This window comes from Simochromis diagramma, unplaced genomic scaffold, assembly GCF_900408965.1.
Source record: "Simochromis diagramma unplaced genomic scaffold, fSimDia1.1 OVJJ01000596.1, whole genome shotgun sequence".
Taxonomy (NCBI): domain Eukaryota; kingdom Metazoa; phylum Chordata; class Actinopteri; order Cichliformes; family Cichlidae; genus Simochromis; species Simochromis diagramma.
The window spans coordinates 7,802,362-7,814,455 of NW_024387245.1; the positions used below are offsets into that span (position 1 = coordinate 7,802,362).

At 40.4% G+C, this 12,094-nt stretch overlaps 1 protein-coding gene across 3 annotated transcripts in view; it reads left to right on the forward strand.

Annotated features, from left to right (window-relative positions):
• Window positions 1-12,094, forward strand: part of dym (dymeclin) — a 58,347-nt gene that overhangs the window by 10,017 nt on the left and 36,236 nt on the right. For all 3 annotated transcript variants that reach the window (XM_040000695.1, XM_040000694.1, XM_040000696.1), the window contains 2 exons: window positions 2,048-2,173; window positions 5,271-5,410. In XM_040000695.1, the coding sequence (XP_039856629.1) occupies window positions 2,048-2,173; window positions 5,271-5,410 (266 nt within the window). The remainder of the gene's footprint in view (window positions 1-2,047; window positions 2,174-5,270; window positions 5,411-12,094) is intronic.

Here is a 12,094-nt window from a genome sequence, read left to right on the forward strand (position 1 = left end):
CCATTCACAGGTATCCAACTAAAACAGTAGCTGATTGGTGACAAAGTACTTTGCAAAGCTAAAAAACAGCACGCAGTAATGGAATTAATTTCAAAACAGAAATTTAAGTAGCCCATAAAACTGGCTTAAAGAGTGCAGTGTGCATGTGCAGACTTCACACAGAGCTTCTAAGTATGTACTGGATTCAAAAGACAATGTTTTGACATGACTGGGCCTTTATCATGCACAATGCACTGTTTCTATGCAAACCGTGAGAGCTGATCTGTCCGGGTGACATAGGCTCCAGCTCCCCTCGGCCCTGAATTGGATATTAGTAGTATGACAGATGTTTACTTAAATTAATTCCAGAAATATTATGTAAGAGTAGGTCACGGATTGTAGGTTCTGATTTTTAAATGGCTGAACAGGAACAACCTGAGCTTCTTGTATAATATTACACTACATTATATACACTATAGTATACAGGGTGGGCCATTTATATGGATACACCGTAATAACATGTGAATGGTTGGTGATATTAAAGTCCTGTTTGTGGCACATTAGTATATGTGAGGGGGCAAACTCCTCAAGATGGGTGGTGACCATGGTGGGCATTTAAAAGTCGGCCATCTTGGATACAACTTTTGTTTTTTCAATAGGAAGAGGGCCATGTGACATGTGCGTTCACCAGATATCAACACAATTTCAATCCGCTCCTCACGTGTTAACCTCTTCGACATGTCAATGGCTGTGAACAAAGAGAAACTTGTAAATAACTCATGGAAGAATAAAGTTACGTTGAAACCAAGCACACCATTGTTTTTCTTGTGACATTACCAATAAGTTTGATGTGTCACATGGCCCTCTTCCTATTGAAAAAACAAAAGTTGTATCCAAGATGGCCGCCTTCTAAATGGCCACCATGGTCACCACCCATCTTGAGGAGTTTGCCCCCTCACATATACTAATGTGCCACAAACAGGACTTTAATATCACCAACCATTCCCATGTTATTACGGTGTATCCATATAAATGGCCCACCCTGTGTTTCTAACTAACTAAGCAGCTCATTTTCTTTCTTTTGCCAATACTTTCTTTAAAGATACAGCAAATCTTGGAGTCAACGTAAAATAAAGGCAGATGTGAATTGTGAAATGTAAACGTTTGATCAGAGGTCAAATGTGACGTGATGTTTGGATGCAAACTGTAATGTGATATTTACAATCCCCATATACCAGTATCATTTCCCAAATGTTGCCAATACAAACAGACAATTTTAAAGATAAAGCTTCAAATGAAAAGTTGACCTTATTCGACCCTGATGAAAAGGTCAGAGGTACAATGTAATGTGATAGTTATAGGTTATCGATACAAACAATGGCAATAAGAAACATAGTTTTAAATGGCTCTATATAGCATTATTATCACCTTCAGATCAATCTATTGATAGTGAGGGAGAGATCAGAGGTCAAATGTGACATGATAATCTTGATACAGCTATTTCTATATGTTGACAATATATGCCACACTAGTAAAATCATAGTTTCCAAGTTAAAAGTTTTGTCCGTTTTCAGCCAATAAACAATGGAGTTTATTGGCAGAAATCTAACAGACAAACTAAAAAAAATCATTTTTCGTCACTGATTAATAGGAAGAAGGCTGAAAACTGAACTAAGGGCGCGTACATATGAGCATCATTTTATAACTCCGTGACCTGTAGTGTGCTAAGAATTGGCATTTTAGCAAGGTAGGAAATGTACTGTAGAGTCTGGATTTTTTGATATAAATGGATAAACTGTTTACAAAAAAGATGTTTTTAGTCATAAAACGGGTCTGAAAAGAACCATCAAGGCATGATATGTAGTGCTGCCACCTTCAGCTAACTGCAGTGCTCTGTCATCCTTTTATGAAGAGATGTTGACATCAATGCAGCCAAGAGAGCATATCAATCTATTCTGTTTGAAAGCATGCATGAAATGCTTATAAATATTATTTTATGCAGATGTTTAGCTGTAAAATTGAGTTTGTTTATTTACATGAACTCTTTGTGTTACATTGTTTTCTTTAGTGACATCACCTATAGCATCCTGTTTGAGGCAGTGACCGTGCTGCTGGTATTCTTCTCCTATCAGCTCTTCCACAAAGACATCCTCAGAGATGGAATTATATACCAGCACATCATGAAGGGACGATGGTGAGGAAACACACTCGCTCACACTCCACTGAAGACTACACTTAACTTGAAGTGCCCATATTAACAGAAAAGGTAGAAATGGAAGTGTTTTGTATGTGATTATGTGCTCACAAGCCACTTTATTAGTTATATCAAACTGGTCCCCCTTTTGGCTTGCTTGACCTGCTTGAATTCTTAGTGGCACAAATTAAATCTGGGTACCCTGTGGTCATAAAAGGATGGACATGGTCAGCAACAATCCTCAGGTAGTCGCAGTGTCTCTAGAAAATCTCCCCAACAGCATTGCACCATCAGTGCCTTGAACTGATGATGCAAGGCAGGATGGATCCATCCTTTCATGGTGTTTATACCAAATTCTGACCCTACCATCTGAATGCTGCAAAGTTTTTCTTCTGTTGTCCAACAATTTTGCGAAGTCCATGCAACATAACCTGACAGGAGTGACCCCCGGTGTGCTCTTCTGCTGCCCCACCTGCTTCAAGGTTCAGCAGGTTGCATGTTCAGAGATGCTCTTCCACAAAATGTTGCAATTTGAGTTACTGTTGCCTTCTTAAAGCAATTTGGCCATTCCCCTTAAGGTAGGGGTGTCCAACTCCAAGCCTCAAGGGCCGGTTTCCTGCAGGTTTGAGACAGCTGATTTAAAAGGCTAAATGACCTCCTCAACATGTCTTGAAGTTCTCCAGAGGCTGGTAATGAACTCATTATTTGATTCAGGTGTGTTGTTCCAGGGTGATAAAACCTGCAGGCACCGGCCCTTGAGGCCTGGAGTTGGACACCCTGCCTTAAGGCCTTTTGACCCTGTGAACTGCTGCCAACTGCATATTTGCTCTCTTTTTATACCATCCTCTGTAAACCCTTGAGATAGCAGCTTGATTTAAACATGCCTAAATGAGTTACTGTCACATCATTGGCTGGTTTCAGGACATAGTATATATGTCTGTCTTCCTCCCTTCATCTCCAGCCAGTGGCAGCAGATGACTGCCCCTCCCTGAGCTTGGTTCTGCCAGGGGTTTCTTCCTGTGAAAAGAGAGTTTTTCCTTCCCACTGTCACCTAGTGCTTGCATCTGTTTTTTGTTTTTTTTTTTCTCTCTAATATTGTAGAGTCGTTACCTCATTATAAAACATCCCTTGCGGTGACTGTGATTTGTGGCTATATGCAAATTAAATTGAATATTTTTAATTAATAAGCAGCTGAATAGGTATATCTATTAAAATAGTCACTGAGTGTATCTACATGACTGCGCAGTGCATGTGCAGAACGCCTACAAAGCAGCCAGTTTGGCAAACCTTAAAATAAACAATGAGCTGCTGCTTCACAGTCTGCCATTTTTGTTCACTTGCTAGAGTGGCTTGTCTGACTCTAAAACGTCTAAGCAATGAGCAAAAACACCAAATGTTCTGTTGTTGGCTGCAGACCTGCACAAGTCTTCAGGCACATCTGAGAAAACGAGACTCAGTGATTTATTTTTGTTTTTGATGATAATTCCACAGAACAACAGGGTGTTTGCATGCAGCATGGCTAATACCGTTCCACTAGCATTGATGCTTGTCACTGTCCAGAGCTATGGGGAACTTATTGTATTGTATCATTGAAGCTTGAAGATCCTGTTTGGGCAGAGGAATAAATGGTTATAATACATGTAATTGTGACAGGGGAAAAATAGTTGCATTGAAATATTTATGCGGTGGTTAATGGCTTGACTTCTGCAGGATTCACAAGGTGTTAGCCAAGAGCCCTCAGCCTGCTGTGCCATACTATAAGTTGCAGTCCATAACTAATGTTTATGCCAAATCAGCTGATCAATAGATTGCATTTTTTGGGAGGGGAGCTAAAATGTCTGAACCTGTAAATAAATATAATAGGGTTTTTTGTATTTTTTATAAATACAGCCCCATAATATTTTTGTTTTTCAGTCAAATAATCTACTCACATAAAATTAACCTGTTGGTTGTCCTTGTCCCATTTAACTGATACCAAAAGAAGAAAACAAAACTAATTTAGCCAATCACAGCCACAGCAGTGTGAGAGCGAAACATTAGCCTGTTTATTATAATAAATGTTAATGCAAGCCTGTACATGGAAATGGTTTTCTTGAATGTTATTAAATTTAGATAACTGCTGTATTTTGATGCATTTTGTTTGAGTCCAGTAGTTGCAGTTTAGACTAACACAACCAAAGTGAGCACTTTGGCTCAGTGGATTGAAGTGATGAAAGGTTTTCAAGTGACAAAACAGCTTTGAAGGCCATCTAATAAGATTTAGTGTTTCCAGAAAGTAAAGCACAAACAGTGATATTAGATCTACAAGAAATTACAGCTTACGTGTAAAGAAGGGAAAACTGACTAAGATTGATGCCCAACATAGACACGTGTAAATGGAGAGCGGGTTGTTGGACGCGGCTGTAGACACGCACCTGCATGCACATATGTGCGTTTTGCTTTCTGCTGCACTGTGAAGAATATGGCGTGATCAGCGACTAGGAAGGTGCTAAGGCTGACTTTGCAAAAGAGCTGATTTTTTTTCCTCTCTCTCTGGAGAAAATCCTCGCAATCTGTTCCTATTCTGTTTCTAAAATTAGCATTTCTTGTCTTTAGCAGGTAAGGAGCACTTTTAAACATGACCAAATAACCCCAGTGCTTTTATTCTCAGAACTTTTGCGGAAGGCTTCACTTATTATATATCTAATAAAGAAAACTAAAGTGCTAAAGATGAGAGTGATTGTCTCCGTGCCTCCTTATATTATTCAAAACCTTTATTGTTCAGCCCTTCAATTATTCACACATGATCTAATTTTAAAGAATTGAAATAAAGCTAAGACCACAACTGTAGGGCTTTATTCTTCATGTGTGCTTTACTTTTAAGGCCTAATCTAAGCAGTGAATATAGAGACAAATGATGAACCCAGTACGAATGCAGCTACTACTCCATACTTTTTGTGATGCAAGAAAAAAGGGAGGATAAAGTCAAATAAAATAACAAGCCCAATTTCCTTTGACTTTTCATATGCGCTGAGGTATAAATGTGCATTTATGTCTCACATTGAGTCCGAATGTCCAGTTTTGTCTTTTTAAAACCGTTATCATCCCTTTTCCACAGCATGTGTTTAACCAGTCGACTGGTGAAGACCCTGCTCTACAACTTCATAAGGCAAGAGAAGTGTCCTCCTCCTTCAACCCACATTTTCGAACCAAAAGCTGAGGGCGGCTTGCTTTATGGCCTGGCGTCAGGGGTGGCAAGTACGAGCACACTCATCAACACACGATAAAAAAAGGGAAAGCTTAATTATTATTGTATTTACTAATCAGATTGCTACCCAGATAAGAAGGCAGATCCCACTTTTTGTGTGTTTATGTTTTTATTGATATATCTTTATTTTTAATTCGTAGTCAAAGTGTGAATATTTGAACAGTTTACTTTGTACATTTCTGTAAAACTTTGGAACTTTGGTCATTTTCACACCTTTAGTTTGTTTACTTGTAGCTTTTCCCCGTGGTCTGATTTGTTTTCAGATGAATCAAAATGTGTCACTGAAAACTACGTGACAATGTTCAGTCTGCTCACTGGCCGCATGTATCTGTGGTGGGGTGCTGTGTTCTGGACTATTGGAGAACTCAGAGAATTTATGTTCAGTTCACGGCTAGTTGCTAGCCTGCACAGACCTTTGCACATCTATGGTACCTTCCCACACTGAGAATACAAAGGATACGAGGCTATGAGAGGTTTTTTAGCTCTACTGTGTTCACACCTACACAAATGAACCCCACCAAGAGGGGAAAACTAATTACTTTGATTTAAACGGACACACTGCAGGTGTGAAAACGCCCTTAGATTACTGTATTATTGCATTAGGGGACTGTGGTGAGCTTTTCAGATGCAGTCACCTGTTTTTTCCTTCCAAATTGTTGCCTAAAATGAAGCAGCGATGTGTCTAGTCACATCCAAAGACTCATATTTTTCCCCGTCTCATATTGTTTCTCACACATACACACACTGCAAAAAAATTCAAATATAATAATTTCTCAATAACATGCCAAATTGAATTCACTGGCTGGTTGGGGTTTTCCTGTGTGAATTTAACTGGGTGCCTACTTTTCTGTCTCCATAACGACTCCTTGTGTTCCTCACCCATTTTTGTCTTTTGTTCTAGTGATGTTGCCACTAGCAACACATCAAAATCAAACTGTTGGATTAACACATCCACACGCCGTAAGATTTATACATTACAGTTATGTTGGGGTGTGGGGGATTTTATAAAATATAAACTGACCCGACGCATCTGAGAAATAAAAGTGAGAGCAACGCTGCTGAAATGAATGGCAAAAAAAATGAGCGGATTTTTGTTGTGTGCATTTTTAGCTGGTAATGTGCACTGTGTGTGCCTGTTTCAGTGTGAGAACAGGGCCGGGTTTCCCCCACGGATAAACGGTCTTTGTCGGTTGTTGGTGGCAGATTCCTATCAGTGAGCCATCACCATTCAAGCCAGCCTGTCTGTCTGTGGCCAGTGATCAGCTCGATGAGTTATGGTGCCCTGTCCTGTTCTGTAATCCTCTAGAGCCTGTCTGTCTGCAGCCGCCTCCCTTATACACACACACGCAGACCAACAAAGACACAAGCCCTCTTATGCTCAGAGCTCAGAAACAACACTTGTTTTCTTTCTCTGTCTCTCTGTCTCGTATGCATGGAGGCATTTGGCACTGACAGAATATACAAGTGGGTGTTATTCTGAAAACAGTAACTATCAGATGACTTTCTTGAACTTCGTTATACTAGCAAACGTTTGGCTAGTTAGGAGAATTAGACCAGTTTCACAACTGAAGGGCAGTTTGCCCCTCGTGGTTGGGATTGCTCAGCTTGCGAAAACGATTATATAAAGTCATCAGTCGAAAATAACTGATGATATTAAACTAGACTACAACTGTTGAGCCATGCAAAGCTATATTTATGCAAAATAGTGCTCTGAGTTGAATGATGGCATTTATGTTGAGCCGATTTCATTTTATCATCTCAGTCTGCTGAACTAAGTAGCACAGAGGACAAAATACAGCTGAGGCAAAGAGCGGTATTATTCATCTGTATTAATGTGGCCGTGTACCAAAGGATGTCACAGAAAGATTTCACGGGCGAGAAGGATACGCATGGTTTGTTCCTGTACTTGAGTAGAATCTTCGTCTATCTGCGCTTTACTGGAGCATTTAGTTTTCTGACCACATTTTACTTTTATTTGTTACATCTGTACTTTCTACTCCTTGCATTTTTGAAACGTGCTCATTACTTTAGGTTTAAGACATTTGAGGAGAGTTATTGTTTCCTGTGAATGAGTGCGTTTCCAACAATAAACCAGTTGGAACCTAATAAAGGAAACAATAACACAATCTTATTGATGTATCCATCACTGAGGGTTACTGTAAAGGAAGAGATTCTTTATCCTACTCAGGGGGTTAAAGTGACTTCGAACGATCCAAAATGGCGTTTTTGGCGCAGATGTGTGTAAATTGTGGTAATGGTATTTCAGCAAATAGCTAGCACTACAAATGTGGAGAAACATTTTTGAAGTGGAAGGCAATATTTCTAATAGCTCAACAAATATTAGTTAAATTCACAGTTGTTTTATTTCTTAAAGAAAGGAAAGGATGTGTGAGAAGTTCATTTAGAGATGTAACCCCTAAACACACACACAGTTTGGTCTGGACTAGTTATGACACTACCTGTTTTGTTTTTTATACTTGCCATGCCTAAACACTTGAATCGTGGACAGATTTTTTTCCAAGAACCAGACACTGACCATTGGCAAAGCAAAGCAGTTCTTGAGTTTCTTTGGCATTTTAATGTCTAAGGGGTAGGATGTCTGTCACACACTCTGCTGTCTCAGTCTGAGCAAGCGTCTGCAGGGGGGATTATCGCCCAGACTGGCAACTCAGGAGCTTTTCCTCCCCTCCTCTTCACTCCCCTCCCTCTGCTTCCATAGGAATTCAATTGGTAATTAGCCACCAGGTGCTGATAATCAAAGGCACTTGTTTAACTGATCATCTGCAAGTGTGACCACCTCTATAAAAGGAAGAGATCTATCCGCTTGCTGGTCTGGACCAAGGAGGAATGAATTCAGCAATGATCTAAGAGAAGCAATTGTTATTGCCCTTCAATCAGGGAAGGGTTATAAAACTATTTCAGAATAAGTGGATTTTTCACAAGTGGAAAACTGTTAAGACAGTTGCCAAACTTCCTAAGAGTGGATGTCCCAGCAAATGTACCCTGAGGTCAGACTGTGCAAGGGCAGAGAAATATTTTTTTTTTTTAAATTAAAAAAAAAAAAAGAACTACATCTCAGACTCTTCAGGACTTAGCAAGTTCATAACAGTCCAACTAGAAGAAGACTTCAGGACTGTCATAAGAACAGTCATATCAGCAGAGCTTAGGTTTGCAAAGTTGCATCTGAACAAACCACAAGACTTCTGTAACAAATTCCCCTGGACAGACAAATCAAAAGTGGAAATGTTTGGCTATAATGCACAGCACCATGTTTGGTCAAACATCCAGCATATCAACACAAACACCTCACACCAACTGTAAGGCACGGTGGTGGGGGCGTGATGATTTGGGCTTGTTTTGTACCTTGCAGGCATTGAGTCAACCATAAACTCCTCTGCGTACCAAACTATTCTAGATTCAAATGTGAAGCTATCTTTGAAGCTTGGCCCAAATTGGGTCATGCAACAATATAGCACAGCAGCAAAGCTACAGCAGAATGGCTGAAAAAGAAAACAGTAAACATGTTTCAGTGGCCCAGTGAAAGTCCAGACTTCAACCTGATTGAAGTGCTGTGGTGAGATCTTAAGATAGCTGTGCAAAAATGAATGCCCGCAGACCTCAACTGAACTGAAGTAGCACTGTAAAGAAGAGTGTCTCGAAACCCCCCACATTCATGTACGAGACTGATAAAGTCATACACTTTATCATACAAGTTATTGTTGCTAAAGGTGCCTCTACAAGCTACTGAATCATGGAGTGTACTTCTATTTCCACATTCCTTCTTCTGCAATTTTGGCTTTGTTTTTGTTAAATATGTAATGACACAAACAGCTTTCTGATTCTGCAGTTTGTTATCTGCAGTCTACATGATTAATATTGAGTTAGCAGCAGCCACACAGACACGCTATGTGTACGTGTATGTGACATTATTGGCATAGCGCACTTAACAGAAAATGATACATTTCTAGCTTGGACTGGAGACTGCTCTCATTTTGCTATTAGGAGTGGAGGATTTGTTGTGGCAGAACTTTGTATTATCATTATGACGGTTACAAAATCTGTGGAATGTTCTCATATGTCGGATATGTTTATGTTACCATGGTTTTGGATTGCATTTGGATAAATGCGCTTTGAGCATATTTTTTGTGAAGAAGTGTGTTTATTTATCGTCTGCACAACATGTTTCCCCACATGCATTTTTTTAAGATAATCATCAGAGGTTTGACATATCCACATGCGCGCATGTGTGTGTGCGTGCATGTGTTTGTATCAGTGTATCTGCGTGCTTGGCCAAAACACTGGGCTAAAGCCCTGAAGTCATATTTCATTCACTGTTATGCAAGTAAATAAGTAAGTAGCACACTGTGTCTGTCTCTGTTGACCAGTGTCTGTCTGCGCTGTGTTTTTAGCCGTAACTATGTGGAATCCTTTCCAACTCCAGCTCCCTTCTCTAGTGTCTCCACTGAGGTGTTTACATGTTCACGTTGCTCCTGAATTAGAAAAGCAAAAATTTAACTCGTTTCATAGAGATTTGAACTCTTGTATGTTTTTTTTGTTTTTTAAGCCTGCTTCTATTGCTGGAATTACTGCAGCTGAAAAATGACAGTCGTCAGATGTTAAGGAGTACAAGCCAGCTTAATTAGGACTGAAATTTTTAAAGATAACTATGTTCACTCCATTACTACAACCTGCATTATGAACTGCATCAGAAGAAATAAAGTGAGTCGAGGTCAATATCAATTCATCTAGGTGATCTGGACTTATAGGGTTTTCAGCCCACCTAATGTTTCGATTTAAATACTCTGTGCGCCAGTATTCGCGTGTCTGATGGCAGTAGTCATTATGCAAGACTAAGGCCAAGTAAAGCAACAGCACCGCATGTTCTGTTGCAGAAACTTGCAGTGTGGTCTGGCTTTGAGTTTCTATAGACTGTGGGTGCACATTGTGAGGAGAAGTGCAGATAATGAAGAGGTTGTTTTGGTAACATGCTCATCCTGCAAGTAAAGTAAGGTTTTCTGGGGGCATGGTTTGCATGTAGCACCTTTCAGCACCCCCCAAGTCCTAAAGCCCAGATTCTCATTTCAGCGTAGCAGCCTCTGTGAGAGAGTGTGTGACCTTCTCTTTTCCTCACTTTCCCCTTCCTCCTCCTGGTGTCCTCCTCCTCCTCCTCTTTTTCCACTGGGCAGCTGGCCAGGTCCTGAGCAGCCTAAGCAGGGTAGCATTATTGGGTTTATGTGGTGGGCAGGCAGACAGGCAGAGGGAACCAGGCCAGATGGCTAACAAACAGCACCCACTAAGGTAAAATAGAGCTGTGTGTGTGTGTGCGTGCGTCAGATAGAGTGCAGGAAATGTGGCTGCCAGACTGGTCTCTCTGAAACTGCTGGGCTAGTCACTGTGGTGCCAGTGAAGAGATGTACGGGGCTCCGTCACAGCTTGGCCTTCTCTCGCTTGATCTTGTTTTCTCTCACACTCGCGTCTCTTTCTGACCAGCAGAAATGAAAGCTTATCATGTGCGTGTGTGTGCGTGTTTGTGTATGTGTGTAAGGGAGAGACAGACTGATCAGTGCAAATTATGTAATTCATCTCTCGGGGTTATTTTTTTTTTTTCTTGTTGTTGTCAAAGCACTTTGCTGATGTTCTTTCACCCACATATAAACAAGCTTCGTCCCTTCCTCTATGGAATTGGGTTCACATTCCTAAACACAAACGTTGGAGTAGCTCTTGGCTAGTCATTAGTGAACCAACATGTAAACATAAGGAGAAAAATAAGGGGGGGAAACGTGTTTGAAAAGCTCCTTTTTCAGAATGCAAAGTCATTTAAGACAAATTAGTTTCAGGCTTCTTCAGTCAGAAACGTTCTTTTTGTCTTGGACGCTTTTGTTTCCCATCAGTGCAAACAGGATACATGAGAATGCCTCTTTAATTTTCTTCAGTTATTTTTTTTATAATATGATGGGATGCCGGCTTAAACAGGCGTCATATCAGGGCTCAGGGCAGCTAATTAACATGGCTCCATGTGTAACTTCAGCCAGACGTTTGTTACGCTCTTCCAGCCTTCGGCTCTAGATGGCAACAGATCTGCTTGGCTTGTTCTTGAGCTCACTTGAGCTCACAACTACACTCTAACACTTGGTTCACGCATTCTGTTTGGCTAGACGTGGAGGAGCCAGAGACTGTCATCTGTGTACCTTGCTGTTCATGTTTCTTGAGCTTTCTCTTGATGCTTGAAAACACCAGCACTTTGCTTGCGCTACAAGAAATTCTCTCATCTCTCTCTCATCACCCAACAAGAAAGAGGGGGGGACAAAAAAAAACCCTAACCCAGTAGTTCCACTTTCCGTTTGTGCTTTGGCGCCGTCTGTGTTGTTTCAAATTTCAGGTGCTGCAAACCATTGTGCGTGACTCCATTGTGCCTATTTGGCCTTGATTACATCAGTCTGGCTGTGAATACTTTTCTTTTTTCCCCACTGAAGTGTAAATCAGTTTTTAAGGCTGAAAAGGACTCAATTGTCAAATGATTTCTTTGATAAGCTTTCCATGTACAAGCTAACTGCTCTTCCAACTGAATCTTACTTCAATTTTCTGTAGAGACAGAGGACTAAAGTTTTCAGTCCAGTCGATCCTCAAATATGATTCATGTTCTTACAATGAAAGTCTGAATGAAATTCTCATGT